Source organism: Meles meles, chromosome 5 (assembly GCF_922984935.1).
Source record: "Meles meles chromosome 5, mMelMel3.1 paternal haplotype, whole genome shotgun sequence".
In the NCBI taxonomy this organism is placed as follows: domain Eukaryota; kingdom Metazoa; phylum Chordata; class Mammalia; order Carnivora; family Mustelidae; genus Meles; species Meles meles.
In genome coordinates this window covers 56,079,486-56,097,848 of record NC_060070.1, presented here as the reverse complement: position 1 = coordinate 56,097,848, position 18,363 = coordinate 56,079,486, and the positions used below count along the sequence as shown (strand labels likewise).

Below are 18,363 nucleotides of genomic sequence, written 5' to 3'. Positions count from 1 at the left end.
CAGTGCTGGAGCAAGAACTCACAGGCTGGTGCAGATTTTGTCCTAAAATTGGCTAAACACCCCAACATTTTCTTCTTAAGTTCTTACAGATCTAAGGTGTCGATCTCGATCTTTTTGAAAATACTTGCCTGATGACTTTTATTTATCGATGTAACTCTGGAACCCCAAAGTAAATCTGAAATCAAAGCATGGAATACATGTCCTAGACATTGAAGTTGCAAACAAAAATTAAAAGAAGAGCCAGAATTACTGGCACAGTCATCCATTTTCAAGAAATGAGATGAATTAATGCCCACCACGCACTTCCCTCATGCCTAGTCTGTGTCATCCTGTTGACGGGAAAGACCCATGTCTCCTTCACTGCAGTCTCTTCACGTGGGGCCTGGCCCATAAGGAGCACTGCATAATTTTTGTTGGACTGTGTGGTGTGTCTGTGGGTACAGCGAATTCCTGTTAAGAAGGCATTTGCAGTCTAGGTGAGGGAGTAAGATACCGACCAGACAGAAGAGTTGCTACACATCGATACGCCTAGTAAGTAAGCCATATAGCTCGTTGCCCTTAAGACTGAACTCAGGCTTATCACTGAAGGCATGGCCTGGCAGAGAAGGTATAACAAGAGGTGGGTTTGGAGTTGGATCTAAAGGATGACTTGGAGGATGGACAGGATGAAGGAGGACATGCCAGGTACTATGGGCAAAAGGGAAACACCGGGAGAGAGTGCACGAAGGGGACCTAGCACCCATTCTCTAAGAAGAGGGCGTCCCTCAGTCCAGTTGGCTGAAGGGCCGCTTTTTCAGAAATGTGGATTTTATCCTGTCAATATTGTGTTTCTAGAATTTTGGAAAAATTTTAGAACAGAGAAATGATACAGAGTACAAACCAGTGAGCTTCTCACACTGAAATGAGCATACAGAACATCTGGGGATCTTAGTAAAATGCAGATTTTGATTCTGGTCTAGGGTGAGGCCCAAGACTGCCTTTTGAGGAAGCTTCCAGGTGATTCTGATGCTCATGTTGCACAAGCCACACTTTAGAAAGCAAGGACAGAGTACTATTTTAAGAAGATCTGTTTGTCCGTAGGGATTGGATTGGACTGTGCTTCATCCGAGGTAGGGACTGCAATTCTAAGAGGAACCTAAAGATCGCCAAACGGTCCATTTCTTTTCATCGCCGTTGCCAAACCAGGCGAAATAAAACACAGCTGAGGTCTGAAGGACTTACTGTGGTGGAGGCGGGATTGGAGCGCAGCCCTCCCAGCTTGCACCTAGTACCTTCTGCTCCCTTCTACGGGAGTGGGCAGGCATCTGGGAGGTGAGGGACCACGGAGAAACTGATGCCTGCAAGTTTGGAATGGGATGGCTAGACACCAGAAACCTTGTCAGCAGAGAAGGAGCAGCCCCTGGTAGCTGATTTGCTGGGGAGTGAGGAAACTCTGAAGAAAGTGTTGAGGCTTATGGTAAAAGAAACAGACACCCCACTGCTTGCCAGAATGGAGAAGAAGTCCGACAAGAGGGGGGCATACTTTGCCAGCTGGGAGACACCACATCTTCTTAGTCTTCTTGTAAAGTGATCAGTACCACATGAGTTTTAAAATCCACCCCAGGCAGCAACTTTCCCCAGCCACTTAGAGCCTGTTCCCTCCATTAACTGAGCACATCAGTGATAGGCCGTGTGCTTCACTTGTAGGCTGAGTGTTGCCGGGCACGCGGTCCTCTCGCCCGTCCACCTCCTCCTTCCTGTGCCCAGTGTGGAGGAGGAAAGCTTGGCGCTGAGCTGAGCTGAGCTGATAGGCGCCTCATGGTTTTCCTCTCGGCTTTTGGAATGAAAGGGGGATTTATCCCACCTGCTTTTCCAGCTGTAAAGTTCATTTGGCTTTGAGCACTGGCAGCATTAAGGGAAGGAGAAGTGTGGATTTCCACAAGAAGGTGGAAACAGTGTTGGAGTGTGGATGAAGGCGTGGTATTTGTTTTCCAGGACCTTATTCTGCCCCAAGTGGGTTTTTGACTCTGGTGTTTCACACCACATGCCACAGCCTAGTTTTATATTTGACCCAGGCCCTGCTAGTGTGGCTGTGGATGTGCTTGTGCGTGTGGCCGTGCATACACACATGCACCAGCAGGTGTAAGCACACGTGTGTTCCCGTGTTTTGGTTTTGGCAAACTCCTGATTTCATTTGGAAAATTTGTTCTGTTTTTGCTTCTGTGTTAGACATAGTAAACTTTGAGGGAATTACTATTTCCAGAATTGTCCAAGTTGACAAGAAATGAATTTGAGGTCTCTTTCCACCCAGTTATTTTTTGTCATCTGATTCCTTAAAAAAAAAAACAAAAAAAACTATATGGAACTACAGTTTTATCTCTCTTAGTCAAGATATGAATGTTAGGTGATTTTTAAAATCATTATGGATCTTCACTATTAATCAGAAAAATGCAGGCATAGTTTTCTATGATACTTATTACTAAAAATTTTAATACCTCGAGAAGTTGTTTTACTATAGAGCATGACGTAATTTGAGAAATTTAAGTTTTAATATTTCTTAAGAAGTTTTTTGTTTAGTTATTAGTATACAACTAAAATTATTACCAGTTTTAATTTTTTGAAACTTTTATTACATTCTTTAGAAGTATCTAAAAGCAATATGTGTTTGACAGATGTGTTAAAAATTGAGGAATGCTGGCCTTTGCAGATGTAACCGTTGGTGTATAAGGAATCTTTGAGATGTTTATTTTTTTCTTTTAATGATTTTATTTGTCAGAGAGGACATAAGCAAGGGGAGCGGCATGCAGAGGGAGAAACAGACTTCCCGCTTAGCAAGGTCCTCCCCATCTAGCCACATGGGACTGGATCCCAGGACTATGGGATCGTGAGCTGAGCTGAAGGCAGACACTTAACTGACTGAGCCACCCAGGCATCCCAGAGATATTTTCTCATACATTTATGAACATATACATGTAGATAATTTTAAAACATTCGTGAAATCTAAAGATTGTACTTTTAAGCTGAATTTCTGTTAGAAGAAAATAATGAAGGTAATGCAAGACTACATGCTCTTAAAAAAGGTAAGCATAGGAATACAAATCAAAACCACAGTGAGATACCACCTCACACCAGTCAGAATGGCTAAAATTAACAAGTTAGGAAACGACAGATGTTGGCGAGGATGTGAAGAAGTGGGAACCCTCCTACACTGTTGGTGAGAATGCAAGCTGGTGCAGCCGCTCTGGAAAACAGCATGGCGGTTCCTCAGAAAGTTGAAAGTAGAGCTACCTCATGACCTTTATGACCACTACAAACATAGTGATCTGAAGGGGCACGTGCACCTCAATGTTTATAGTAGCAATGTCCACAATAGCCAAACTATGGAAGGAACCTAGATGGCCATCAACACACGAATGGATAAAGAAGATGTGATACACACACACACACACACACACACACAGACACACACACTGGAATACTATGCAGCCATCCAAAGGAATGAAATCTTGCCATTTGCAACAACATGGATGGAACTAGAGGGTATTATGCTTAGCGAAATAAGTCAATCAGAGAAAGACAATTATCATATGATCTCTCTGATATGAAGAATTCGAGAGGCAGAGCAGGGGGTTTGCAGGTAGGGAAGGAAAAAATGAAACAAGATGTGATCAGGAGGGAACAAACTGTAAGAGACTCTTAATCTCACAAAACAAACTGAGGGTCGCAGAGGGGTGAGGGGGTTGGGTGGTTGGGTTATGGACACCGGGGAGGGTATGTGCTGTGGTGAGTGCTATGAGGTGTGTAAGCCTGATGATTCACAGACCTGTACCCCTGGGGCAAATAATACATTATATGGTAATTAAAAAATTAAAAAATAAGTATAGGTAACCCGAGCTGAAGGCAGGCTCTTAACCGACTGAGCCACGCAGGCGCCCCCCAGTATTCATAATTCTTAACTAAGGTACCCACGTGTGGCATAATGATGAGCAGTTGAACCCATAGATCAAATTCCATGCATTCACTTTATTTTTTAAAAAGTTGACTAAGTTATAATACCGTAACTTACAATTAATAGGTTCTTGTTCAGCCATCATTGTTGTGTGGCTCTCTGGATTCTCATAGGGAACATGGACCAAATTGTGGGGTTTTATCTCCCTAAACACTGCTTAGAATACTAAGTGAAGTGCAAAGTCAATGAGCATATCATACTCAAAAAATATTAGGGATATATTTATACTTGGGACACAGAAGTGAGTACTGTTCTAATAAACCTTTTTTTTTAAGGTTAAAAATTCTGATATTTCATGATAAGGTATCTGGGGTTTTCTTCATATTTTTTTTTAAAGATTTTTATTTATTTGACAGACAGAGATCACAGTAGGCAGAGAGGCAGACAGAGAGAAAGGAAGGGAAGCAGGCTCCCTGCCGAGCAGAGAGCCTGATGTGGGGCTCGATCCCAGGATCCTGGGATCATGACCTGAGCCAAAGGCAGAGGCTTTAACCCACTGAGCCACCCAGGCACCCCTGGGGTTTTCTTCATATTAAAGTGGGGTGGAACCAAGGCATGCGTGAAGGTCTAGAGGAAACAAAATTGACCATGAGTAGATAGTTATTAAAGCTGGGTAATAAGAATTTGGGAATTCATTTTACTATTCTCTTTGCTTTTGCATATTTGAGGTCTTCTATGATATAAAGTTGAAACAAGAGAGATCATAATTGTAGCTTAAGACATTGAGATATTTTAACCTTCAAGTGATAGGTTCGGGGTGAAATATATTCCAAGATGTGCTACTTGAGTAAACTCTAAAAATGACAAAAGAATCCTAATGGCCACTGTCATGAACAAATAGCCTCATCTGATTCCTCATTTAGAAAATATAGGCGAGTTCCTTGGCAGTCAGTATAGTGCCTAATCTCCAAAGTGGGCTCTCATGGTATCTCCCAACCCAGGGCTGTCTTCCCATGTGACTTTGCCACTCCTCTCACTGAAAGATGGGGCCTGTGCATGTACTCTCTTGTACCCGGGAGAGCTTGTAACTCCAGCAGAAGTGATAGTGCATGAGTGTAGGTTATAAAATGTGGTACAACTTCTGCCCGGCTCTCTTGGTGTGCGTCCAGCTTCTCTCAAAACCCAACGTCCTGCTATGGGGAACACAAACAGCTACATGTAGCATCTCTGTACAGATGTTCCAGCAGATGGCCTCTGCTTGGGTTCCAACTGTTAGCAGCATCAGCCTCTGGACTTGGGATCCAGCAAGCTTCCTAACGATTATAGCTCCAGCCGTCTGGTCACCTCCAACCCTTTGAAACTGCCCAGCCAAGGCCCCAGACACCATGGGGCAGAGAAGAGCCTTTTCTGCTTTCTCTTTTCTGAATTCTTACCCACTGAATCTGTGAAGGAAAAAAAGTGCTTGTTGGTTCGTGCAACTGAGTTTGGGATGACTCGTTACACAGCAGTGGTAACTGCATCAGTTGGCATGCGTTATTGAGGAGAATCTTACTTCTCAGTGATCGTTTCTTTCCATAACATGTCCAGAAGACACATGCTTACTCGATGACTTTGTTCTGGTTATTCACAGTTTTTACTGTTTCTACCAACACAATGACTTCCAGATCAGGAGTTAGATTGCAGACCATCAGTTGTTCCCCAGATAAAGTCCTTTACAACTGAACAGTCAGGTTGTCAGTTCTTACTCCACTTCCCCCTTCCTCAGGACTTCTTGTCTGGCTGGAACTCTGTCTAGAACCATGGCCTCCTACCCCCAACCGCCACCCCCACTTACACTGGTTGAATTGGGAGTGAAGGAGAGGGCAGCCTCATGTGTAGATGAGGAAGGGAATGTCAAGGAGCCTTTCTCTACCCATTTTGAACTGCATCCCTCCTCCTTTACTATGTAAGTAACACCCTTTATTGATGCACACATAGCTGGTGCTTCTTTTGTCTGATTTCATTGCACTTTTCACTTCGCATTGTATCTTGAAAAACAAAATGCCCTATTTTTTAGTGATAAACAGACTGAAAGTGTCCAGCACTTCTTTAGGTGTATGATACATCAACCAAAACTTCATTCGCACTCTGTACATGGGTGTTTTATCTAGGCGTACAGCAGACACCTGCTAACTTTAACTCTTATTTGCAATGTTGCGGGTTTGACGGTTAAAGGAACACATGTTAGTACATCGTACATCAAACTCTACCCCCAACCATTTTCCTAACAAGTCCCCCAAACACAGTTTATCATTAGTAACAGACCAGCATGTGAAGATAATTGTTTAGCATGTTACTTCCTGATCATCAAATGTTTAATGTGCTTGTTGACTAGTACCTGCTTTGTATATGGGGAAAATGTGCATTTTGCATAATGCACCATAAATGTTACGTTTATGATATGGAGTAACAGTTGATGCGGTCAATAAATAAAATTTATTAGGAAAAATGCAGATAAAAGTCCTCAGTACAAGCTGGTAATTTCCTACCGTGGATTATTACCTAGTGAAGTAGAGACTAAGAGCTTGAAGAACAGGTTAGAATGGAGGAGGGAGGAGAGTTAATCAGTCATTTTCTTCATTGATGGTTATGGAAGGACATGGGGTGGAGTTGGGCATTAAAGGGGCTATTTCAGAGAAAATTTCAGAGGCAGTAATGGAATTCTGTCATCTTTTTGAGGTTCCCACACTGACTCTGAATGGGAAGATTTAGGATGAAAAACTGCAAACCATACCTTCGCTTACTTCCTGCTGTTTCGGTTTATAAATTTCTCTATGTGATGCTAAGACGTTAGGTAACAGGACATCACGACGGTCTTTGAGTACAAGGAATCTCCCCAGTACGTATCTCCCATGTTGATTTTACCTGAGTCTGATATCCTACCTGTTGGACTTGGAATGTAACTTGAACAGTTGCATATGTTGCTTTGTAAAAATAGTGTATCAAGTCTGGGATAGAAACCTAAATTTGTCCATTATGAACAAAGGTGGTGATGAAAACCAGGAGGGTGTTGAGCAGAGAGAATTCTATGAGGCTTTACACCACTCTGATGTTTTTCATATCAAATGGGGGCTGGGGATGAGTGAGTTTCCAGTCCATTAAAGTACTTTTCTCTTTTGATCTACTTGTCCAAAATCATCCAAGCATGTTCATTTTATAGTCAATATACATACTGGACTCTCGTTACTTACATTTGTAAATGTACTCTGAGTTATACTCATTTAAATGTTTTGTTGCAGAGTTTTTTTAAAATACTAGCCTAGTTTCATAATCATGCTAGTAATAAAATAGACAACTTCAATAAATTGAACAGTTGGACACAGTGAGAATTCCTCATTTGAGATGACCTGCTCCCACATCCCAAATGTTAGCCAGAACTAACAGAACAATCTTCCTATGGTGCACGTGCGGACCTGAAGAATGTAACAGTTCTTAAGAAAGCAATAGGATTATTGGAAAACTCATAATTAAGCTGATATTGCAAACTTGTTAGTCATAGTACTCCTTCCTCTAAAACTGCCTGTTGGCCTGCTTGTGACATCTTAGCTGGGTACCAGCCCGGACTGTGCACCATGCTTCGGTGAGGACCTCCACTTACACCTGCTTAGACTTAGAACTCTTCTCTACTTGAGAAAACCACTGGTGTCCTACAGTGCAGCTCTTATTTTCCCATAGTGTATTCTGTTACTTCTGACAGTGCAATTTTCCTATTTTGCTGCCGGTGCTTGTTTCAATATATTATTTTCATCATAGGTCACTAGTTGACCTCTCCCCCACGTTTTTTTTTTTTTTTTAACCAAAGGGCAAATGGAGTTTTTAACTATAAAATGGTTTTATCTCTAAAATGATTCCTTTCTTTATGATTTGATGATTTTTGATAATGTCATGCATTTATTTCCTCAGTTAACTGGGTGCTCAGTATTGTGTTTTAAATTTCCATCTAGGCCAATTTGTTTATTAGAGGGGCTTGGCGATTTCTGGGGCTGCACGACAGTATCAATTGAGCTTTCCACCTTCCTAAAGACACTTAAAACTAGCCCTGCGCTATGGAGACTCTGAGTACATTTAGAGTTAAGAATCAGATTGGAGCTCCAATATTATTATTATTATTATTATTATTATTATTATTAAGATTTTGGGGCACCTGGGTGGCTCAGTGGATTAAGCCGCTGCCTTCGGCTCAGGTCATGATCTCAGGGTCCTGAGATCGAGCCCCGCATCGGGCTCTCTGCTCTGCAGGGAGCCTGCTTCCTCCTCTCTCTCTGCCTGCCTCTCTGCCTACTTGTGATCTCTCTGTCAAATAAATAAATAAAATCTTTAAAAAAAAAAGATTTTATTTATTTGACAGAGAGGCAGCGAGAGAGGGAACAAGCAGGGGGAGTGGAAGAGGGAGAAGCAGGCTTCCCAGTGAGCAGGGAGCCCAATGCAGGGCTCGATCCCAGTACCACAGAATCATGACCTGAGTTGAAGGCAGACGCTCACCGACTGAACCACCCAGGCGCCCCTACAACTCCAACATTATTGAAAAAGAAACAATGCAACTGGATCCCCATAAATTCCACCTCCCAGTGATGGTCTAATCACATCCAGAGAATTATTTCACCCTTAACTGTCCATGCCCTTCAGTGGGATCATGTTTTTTTCTTCCACAGTAAAATTGTCAGCAGCGTCAAGTGGTTTGGGAAGCAGTTCAGTTTTAAGACCAGAGTTCTCGTTTTGAAAACACGTTAGTTTTTCCAGAAACTCTGTTTATTTCTCCCATCTCCTCCCACTGTATTCTAGTGATTCCCAAATCCCCCCATCTCTGCGTACATATCTGTTTGTCTTTCTGGTGTCTGCCACATTGGGAAATCTCATTAAATCCGCATCTGTTCTCTTTTAGGAGAAACCTGATGCCAGCCCCACGTCACTTCAGCTGCGGTCCCAGATCGAAGTAAGCACAATGACTTTAATCATCTATTTTTGCTTCTGCTTTTTTTTTTTTTTTTAAGTGATATTCTGTACAAATCAGATGACGCCTGCTGCTCTAGCTGCGCTGACGCTGTGTCTCTTTCTCCTAGGAGTCCCTTGGCTTCTGCAGCGCCGTGTCAACACCAGAGGTGGAAAGAAAGTAAGTTTCCTTCCTTTTGCCTGGGGTCAGAATTTCTAAGTAGGTCCGTCCTGGTGAAAGTTGAGTGGGTGATCATGTTGTGTCTGTGCCATGGGGCATGAGGTCATGTTCCTTGCACGGGGGGTGTGTGTGTGTGTGTGTGTGTGCACGCATGTGTGGGTGGATAAGAGTGTGTTTTGTAATTCATTTGGTGAAGACTAAGGATTCTACAAGAGTTACTGGTTTCACACAGCTTATTGTGAGTAAACCCCAAATAACTGACTGGAAATGAGCAGAGAAAGGAAAAGGACGGGTCCACCAAGATGGGTTTTCTTCTTTTAAAATAGTCTCCGATACAGGGTGAAAGTCATAAAGAAGCAAGGTACAAAAATACAGTATATTCCAGAATAAAACAATTGTTAAAAAAAACCCAAAACAAAACAACTCTTTCCGCATGTGGCTTTGGTGGGTGCCCTTAAAACAAGAATAAATGCTTGTGACAAAATGGTAAATGTTTCTTAACCTTTCCTTTTAAAGGTGATATTTTTGCTTCTTTGTCCTGACTTGGGCCCTGTAATCTTTACTGTCATGGAAGATAATTCTATGTTATATCTTATATCCACAGTGTTTCTTTTAGGCAGCTTTAAAAAACAAAGCAAAACAAAACAAAAACAAAGCGAATTTTTTTTTTAATCTTTTGTTTTCTATAGCCTTTCCCGTTTCTTCTTTATTCCATCATAATTACACTAGAATGTTCTATTTATGATCTTCCGAGGTAAAGAAATTTTAAGAAAGTCCTCATCTTCAAACAGACGCTTCCTTTGGTACGGAACCCCTTACAGTGTTTGGTGCCAGGAGAAGCATAGAAGTGGTTTAGCAATAAAGTATTTCTGGAATGAAAAGCACACATTGGGAGAGAGTGTGTGTGTTTTACGGCACAGCTTTGCCTAATCCGTCCACGTGTGTGTGCTGCTGGCCCAGAGGCAGCTTCAAGGAGGGAAGGCTGCTTTGCCAAGGCTTCAGTTCTCAAAAGGTGGAGCAGATTTGGTTCAGACTGAGGAACATTGGGAGTGACGAGCAGAAAGCAAACCAAGGCCATTTCCCATTCAAGGTTAGAGAATCCATGTGCAGCTAAAATGAATCTCCTTTGTCTTAGTTGCGTGTAAGCTCCCAGCAGCTTAGTAATGTGGAGGCTGAAGGAGCTCAGAGATTGGAGTTGACATTGATTTGGAAATTGGAAGTATGGTGGCAATAAATTGAGTTGAGTGTAGGCAGAAGCATAGAGTTAATGGAGTGGAAGTTCTTCTGACCTAGTTTGTTACCTATTTGGCATGATCTGGGCTGAGAACTCAGGTGTTCTTCAGAATCTTGGGTCCTTTGGGAAACAAGAAATGTTTGCCTTTTCTCCGAAGAGGAAGTGACTCACTAAATTTGTACTAATCTTAGTTAGGCTGGGTATTTCTTCTTCCCCTCAGTTGTGGGTAGTCATTCTTTCCGTGTTTACATCCTTCACTTACTAAAATGTGGCGTGGCTCTTGTGGCCAAGAGAGAGACTCTCAGCCTCCTCTGAGGTTAACAAAAACTTCTGAACACACACAACACACAGTACTGGCGACAGCCCCAGCCTCTCCCATCTATAAATCTGCCATTTTGCTTCTGTTCTTTTAAGTGGTTTACTTGAACCTTGGTATTTCTAAGTAACTTAAAAGTTGTAACCCATTTTGTTCTGTATTTCCTGTTGAATGCTTTTTGAAAACTCTGGTACTCTTGTTCTTCTTATTTCAAAAAAACTCTTGAAAAATCTTAAACTTACTGCAAAGGTGTGAGAGTTGTGCAGTGAACTTCTGTATAACTTTTACTTAGACTCGGCAGTTTACACACTCTTATTCTCCCTCCTAGACACACACACGTGTATAATATTGCTAATTACGATTATTGCAGAACGATCAGAGAGTAAGTTACAAACTCTGACTCTAACTTCTCAGTACCTCAGCCTGTATCTCCTAAGGACAAAGACCTCTTACAGAACTCTGCAGTGTAATTACCAAATAGAGGAATTTGAATAGTGATTTTCCTAATCTATAGTTCATGTCCGAGTTTCTCTAATTGCCCCCGTAGTGTTTCTTACAGCACTTTTTTTTTTCAATCCAGCACTTAAAAGAATGACTCATCACATTCACATGTCCTCTCTCTTGTCATATTTAATCTGAAAGGATTTCTTGGCCTTTCTTTGTCTTTTATGCTACTGATGGGTTTTTTAAGAGGGTAGGCTAGTTGTTTTATAAAGGATCCCTTGTCTGGCTTTCTTCTTGGGACTCAGGTAATGCAGTTTTGATGTTGCGTTCTTCCCAGGACACTGTATCATGCTATGAATCTGTCCCATTGTTGGTGATACTAATTTTGATCATTTGATTTTGGTGATATCCATCGGGTTTCTTCTGAGAATTCAGACTTTTTCCTTTGCAGTTAGTAAATATTCTGTGGGGAGATGATCTGAGACTATGTAAATGCCTTGTTCCTCAACAAACTTTTACCTGATGGTTTTAGATTCCTTTAATGACTGTCGCCTAAATCAGTTTTTTACAGTGATGGTTACAAAATGATGATACTTTTTCTTAAATTGGTAATTCCTTTGGATTAAACCTTCCAAAAGGTTTTCTTTCTTTCTTTTTCTTTTTTAAATAAGGGGGGCACTCTAGGTTAGATTATAAACTGAAGAGTTTTGTTTATATTGAATTACTTGAATTTTTTTTTTTTTTTTTTTTTTTTTACTTGAGAGTGCGATTACTTTGAAATGCGGAGTCCTCCTACACCTCCGATCAGAATGCTTGCTGGTAGTTTTGTAAGCCAGAGAGGATGACCTGGTAAACCCGCTGGTTGTGTCTGGTGAGTGTCCGCCAGGTATCTGCCAACCAGAATATCCTTCTGAGTCAGCAGTTTTATGGGCAGAACTTTTCTTCTGCAGTCAAAAGGCAAGAGAACTTGGACAAAAGTAGGCAAATCCCGCAGAAGCCCGCCCTTAGAGCAGAGGCCTAGATGGAGCGACATGGGTGTCCAGTGACTGGCCTTGTGGCTCCTTTGGCCTGAGCCACAGCCCCTCCCCCACCGATACCCCCTCTTGTCTCAGGGGCCGCTGCACATCTTTTTCCCTCCCTTCTCCCCCAGTTAAAACCTGAGCCAAAGAAGGAATCAGGTGTTCATTATAATGCAAATACCTGATTTCTAAAAAAAAATTCCTCTTTTCTCCCAAGGTTATTTACCATTTAACTGGGTTTAAAGTCTTGAGTTACAAGAACGTATCTCTGACCAGAAGAGACCAAGGGGGTGGGTCTTGTGGGGGTGACAAGCAGTGAGAAGTCAGACAAGAAGTGAGGATATACCTAATATCGCTGCAGCCGTGCCCGCTGCCAGGTGGGGCTGACTGGCTGTACTTGGCGGGTAGATATGTGGGACCCGGGGTAGGTGCGGCTGTCCATACGCAGAGCAGGCCTGCCCCCACCAGTCCGACAGAGGCTTCGTTCCTCCTTATCTTCTTACGTTCTATGTGGTCTCTCTGTGCTTTCACTGAAAATATTAAAAAATGCTAAGAGAGCTTTCATTTCAATCTCTTCTATTTATATCTATTTACTTTGCCTATCGATGAGACTATCTACTTTAATACAACAATCTACTTTAATACAACAATACAGATTTGTGTCTACTGGCTAAGAAGCTGAATGTTAGTTAAATTTTTTGTTAGCCTGAAGAATATCTGGAAAGCAAGACTTCCTTGCTGGGAAAATTCTATTTATGTATGTATGTATTTGACAGAGAGAGTGCATGCACACAAGCAGGGGGAGAGGCAGAAGGAGAGGGAGAAGCAGGCTCTCCACTAAGCAGGGAGCCCGATGCAGGACTTGATCCCAGGACCCTGGGATCATGACCTGAGCTGAAGGCAGACGCCCAACTGACAGAGCCACCCAGGCACCCCAAAAATTCTTTATAACTATATCTGTTGGGAATGCATTTAGCTAGAAATAACAGGAAACATGACCTATGGTGGCATAAAAAGAATACAATGTTCACTGGCTACGTCCTCGTTCCACTGGGTGATCTAGGGGCTGGCATGGAGGCTGACCTGAGCCTTCAGAAACCCGGATTGTACTGTTTGTTGTTGTTAATCCCACCTGGTTTTAAAGTGGCCACTGCATTTTCCAGGTGGGAAGGAGAAAAAGGGTGAAGAAGGTCAAAGGGCAAAATCCACAGGCACATCCTTTAAAAAGCTTTCCTAGAAACCCTGTCCAACACATTCCAGTTTGTCTCACTCATTTCTTCACGCCGCAGCTGTTCACTGAGCACCGGCTCTGTGTGCCAGCCCCCATTCAGGGCTCTAGGATGTACGATGAACTGACGTGAGCTGCATCAACACGGATGGAGATGTCGTAGAAAACACTTATATGCTCTCAGTGGTGCTACAGAGAATAGGAAAGCAAAGAAAGTGAGCCCCAACTTGGGGCACTTGTCCACCATTGCCACCGGAGAGCCTGGAGGGATGTGTGTTTTCCGCTGACTACTGTATTGCCCTGAACAAGATGGGTGTCTTAGGGAAGGAGGGAGCCCAGACATTGGGCAGGAAACTAGCACTCTTTTCCACAATGACCTAATCTTTTATTTGTATGTGTATATCTGAAACAGAGTAATCTGAGAATTAGCTAGCTGTCTAATAAATAAGCTATGTGTCAAGACGACTTAGATTCATTCCTTTCAAGGAAGCCAACTGTAAGGGAGCCCATCTGGTTATTATTTCTAGGTGTGTATCTAGATTGGAAGTAACCTTGATAGGGTTGGTTCTGCAAATTGGAAAAGAAAAAGCAGGAGATAGCCGGTAACGTTGATTGCACACTGAGTATGGGCCAGGAACTGATCGAAGTACTTAACACTGACTGAGTTAATCCATCATCCCTGTGCGGTTTGCTGTGATATTATTCCCATTGGCAAATGCAGAAACTGAGGCACAGAGAGGTTAATACGTTGCTCAAGGCTACACAGCTAATTAAGTGGCAGAGCCCAGATTTGATCCCAGTTGAGAACCCAGGTCCTACCATTAAGCTATAATTCCAGAGTACTTTTAATTGCACTGCTTATGCAGATAGAGAGGTTACGGGCAAACTGAGTTCGTTAGCGTTATATAAATAGCAACAGTTAAAACCTACACTCCAGTAGTCCTCTTGGAGGTAGGGGGAGGCTTTCCTTGCATTCGAATCTAAGTTATGTCTCAGTTATTTATTTATAGAGGCAGGAAGGATCAAAATAAATCTCAAAACTTCACCTTCGCCAATATTTATAGGCTCTTTTCTACTAAGTCTTTCACCAGAGTTGAAAATTCACTGATTTAGTTTCACTTTCTTTCATTACCTATGACTACCCTTGAACTATTTTATGGTGAAAAAGTCCAAAAATATATCGTATGATTGTCGAGGAAGATAAGTCAAAGGAGGGCAAGCCAGCAGAGCAGCACTCTGTGGTCCAGTGAAATGGATGGCATCTGGTTTACAAATGTTCTCTGCGGGCGTTGACTCCGTTTGGACACTGCTTCCCTCTCGGATTTGTTTCGTCTGGCAAGCTGGCACTATATACTCTTTTGATGGCCTTGAGTCTCCTTTTCTCCCCCCTCCAAAATCCCTGTTTCACCTCCCCCTTGCCGTGTGCCCTCCGGGAAATAACCTTGTTGTGTCGCTGTGTTCTGGTTGCTTGCTCTCTCCTGCTCCTCTCCAGATCACTTGCGTTTCTGAACTTGCCTCCCTGCCCCTCACAGGGGGCCCCTGCCTGCCTGACCCCCGCCCTCATCTTTTTACCTACTCTCCAGGCAGATGAAGTTTCTGTGATTGCCCAGCTGGGCCACGCACGCCCATGGCGTGCTGAGCCTCTGAAATGGTTGCTCCCTCCGGTGGGGTGCCCCGTCCCCACTTTCTCCATCCTCCCCACCCCTCTTAGCTGGGCAGACCCCATCAGACTTAGAATCCCAACTCTGGTCGTTGCTCCTCCCAGAAGTCTTCCCTGGTTGACAGAGTGGGGGTCCAGTGTCCTGCTCCTGGGCTGGGTAGCCGCACACAGTCCTGCTACGACTAGAGCGGACGGAGGTTACAGGTGCGTGTGTGTGCATGTGTGTGTGTATGACCTTACGCTCTGAACCCTGGGTCTTTCACAAATGTGCTTCATTCTTCTCCATCCCATGGAAGGTTTCTTGCCATTCTCGAAAACCATAGTCAGACTTCTCCCCCTGAACTTGGCCCCCACAGCCCGACTCCTGTCTCCTTCGTTCTTGCCAAAATGCTGTCTGAGGTCAGTGCTGCAGTGGTAACCAACCCAGAGGCCCCTGCCAGCTCACAGATCCTTGTTGTGTTTGGCAGGGCTGCCTTTCCTGCGGGTCCCACTTCTCTCCTCGCCCTTGGTTTGGTGCCTGTGGCAGCTTCTAGTTTCCCCTCACTGCATGCCCACTCTTGGCAGTTCCCTTTCTTCTGCCCGTTTCCTATCGTGGGTGTTCTCCTGGGGCTGTGTACCCAGCCTGCAGGCTCTCCCCAGGTACCCACACCCAAGGTTTTGACCTCTTGTGTCGGGGCACCCACTCAAATCCATAGCTGTCCCTCGGCCCCGTTTCCTGATCTGGTGACATGCCCATTGCCACAACTTGCCAGATGCCAGCTCATTACTGTCGCTGTCACCCCAGCTGCACGTCCTTGCAGCAGGGCTCCTCACCCCTTCTTTTTTTTTTTTTTAAAGATTTTATTTATTTATTTGATAGAGAGAGATCACAAGTAGGCAGAGAGGCAGGCAGAGAGAGTGAGAGGGAAGCAGGCTCCCTGCCGAGCAGAAAGCCAGATGCGGGACTCGATCCCAGGACCCTGAGATCATGACCTGAGCCGAAGGCAGTGGCTTAAACCACTGAGCCACCCAGGCACCCCTCCTCATCCCTTCTTAACCTTCTTTCCTTCTCTGACAACATGCTCTTTGATTGTATGTCCCCTTTCTGTCCTTGGGACCATTTTCTGCTCTTCACGCAGCCTTGAGTCATTATCTCCTGCTTTTCTTTCGTGATTCTGAAACCTTAATCATCAAATCCTGTGGCTTCTACTTCTTTTTTTTTCTTTTTAAAACTTTTGTTTATTTGAGAGAGAGCGTGAGCACAAGACAGGGGAGGGGCAGAGGAAGAAGCAGGCTCCCAAGGGGCCCCACGCCACGGGGCTTGATCCTAGGACCCTGGGATCATGACCTGAACCAAAGACAGATGCTTAACTGAATAAACCACCCAGGCACCCCTATTGCTTCTACTTCTGTAACTTTTCCTGTGTTTCCCACTGCAAGCGATACCTTTAGTGCTCTTTTCATGAACCAGAAAGGGAAATTCAGGAAATGACCCCAGATCGGTCTCCGTAAAGTGCAGTTAGGCCACACTGTGGTGAGGGGATGCTGAGCTCCCCCCCGTGGCACCTATGAATTAGGGCCTCTGCACATTTGCACTTGGAAAAAAACCCCATAGTCCAGCCCAGGCCCATCTTTATGGCCACGTCTCCCACCACCAGCCGCACTGCCTCCTCTGTCTTCATGCCTCCTGGGCTGTTCCAAGTTCCTGCCTTGAAAGCATCTCCTTTCTTTAGATCCTCTTTTAAGAACTGCTTCTCCAGGAATGCTTTCTCGGTCCTTTCCCTGGCTGCAGTCTTTCCACCTTTTGGAATCCAGTAACATCTGGCACAGTGATGTCTCTGTATTGTAACAGGTACCATCATCATAACAGTGGTTATTGGATTATTTCTATTATCGGACACCATGCTAATCACTTTTACTGTATTTTGTCATTTAATTTTTCATGGACTCATTGATGTATGTACTATTTTTGAGATTAATTGGCTTGCCTAAGGTCCTAGAACTGGAGACAAGAAACCTTATCCGGTCTGAATGCCATGACGGCTTTGGGGTTAAGATGCTCTGCCTGATAACCAGACTCTCTGGGTTCAAATCCAGGCTGTTTCTTACCAGTGCCTCAGCTCTTGGCAGGTTACTCCATCTCGGTGTCTACAGTTTCCATGACTGTAGAACGAGGATGATCAGTACAGTACATACCTCCCTTACTAAGCTTTCCAGCACCTACTAAGTGTTCAGTAATTTGTCTGCTGTCTGTCTCATCAGGCCCAAATTCATGCCCTTGCCCGTGGCTCTCGCTTTGTATCCTTTCCTAATCCCACCCTGCCCAGCTCCCATTCTTCTCTCTTTGAATTTTCTTCAGTGGCTGAGTTGTTTGCACAAAGCAAGTGCTCATTGAGTATTTGCATGGAAGTCCTTAGTGGCTTTAGTTCTTTGAAAGAAGGTTAAACTGGACTGTCCCCAAGACTGGAATCATAGGAGACGTACTTCAGTCTCACCTGTCCCCTGGCACGTGCCAGAGTCTCCTTCAACAGATAGCAGTGGAGTAAGAAGCAAGTGCTTTCTGCTGGTGAATATTAACGTTAAAAAGACACCCTTGAAACATTTTAAAAACATGTAGTGCAGAGAATAGTGGCTCCCACAAATCCCCAAATCTGTTTCTAGGGCCTGCTCTCCTTTCCCCACCCAGTTCCATTCTGTAATCATGTTCAAATCTCCTCACGTTTTTCCTCTGTTAAATAGAAATGCAGAACACACAGTACCTCCACATAAAGGTATGGCATCTTGGATTGCACACAAGATATTACAGATATTAATTTTAAAACTTGGAGTTTTGTTAAGAAAGTACATTTATGTTGTTTTCTTTTTGGTAATAGGTTTATTGAGATCTAATTCACATACCAGGAACTAGAGGGTATTATGCTAAGTAAAAAAGTCAATCAGAGAAAGAGAATTATCCTATGATCTCACTCGTATGTGGGATTTAAGAGACAAAACAGAGGATAATAGGGGAAGGGAGGGAAAAATAAAACAAGATGAAATAAGAGCGGGAGACAAAGCATAAGAGACTCTCACTCATAGGAAACAAACAGGGTTGCTGGAGGGGAGGGGTGTGGAGGGGTGGGATAACTGGGTGATGGACATTAAGGAGGGCATGTAATGCAATGTAATGAGCACTGGGTATTTTATGCAACTGATGAATCACTGAAGTCAACTTCTAATAATAATAATATGTTAACTGAGTTTAAATAAAAAAATAATTCGCATATTATGATTCACATCATATAACTCATCCGTTAAAAGTATGTAATTCAGTGGGTTCAAAAAATGTTTTTTATTTGGGGGGGTAGGAGAGGTAGAGGGAGAGGAAGAGAGAGAATCTCAAGCAGACTCCCCACTGAGCACAGAG

General features: G+C 43.5%; 1 protein-coding gene across 4 annotated transcripts in view; it reads left to right on the top strand.

Moving 5' to 3' along the window:
* The window catches only part of SASH1 (SAM and SH3 domain containing 1), a 197,114-nt gene that overhangs the window by 84,735 nt on the left and 94,016 nt on the right, over positions 1 to 18,363 (top strand). For all 4 annotated transcript variants that reach the window (XM_046005200.1, XM_046005201.1, XM_046005202.1 and 1 more), the window contains exons 3-4: positions 8,850 to 8,900; positions 9,028 to 9,077. In XM_046005200.1, coding sequence (XP_045861156.1) covers positions 8,850 to 8,900; positions 9,028 to 9,077 — 101 coding nt within the window. The remainder of the gene's footprint in view (positions 1 to 8,849; positions 8,901 to 9,027; positions 9,078 to 18,363) is intronic.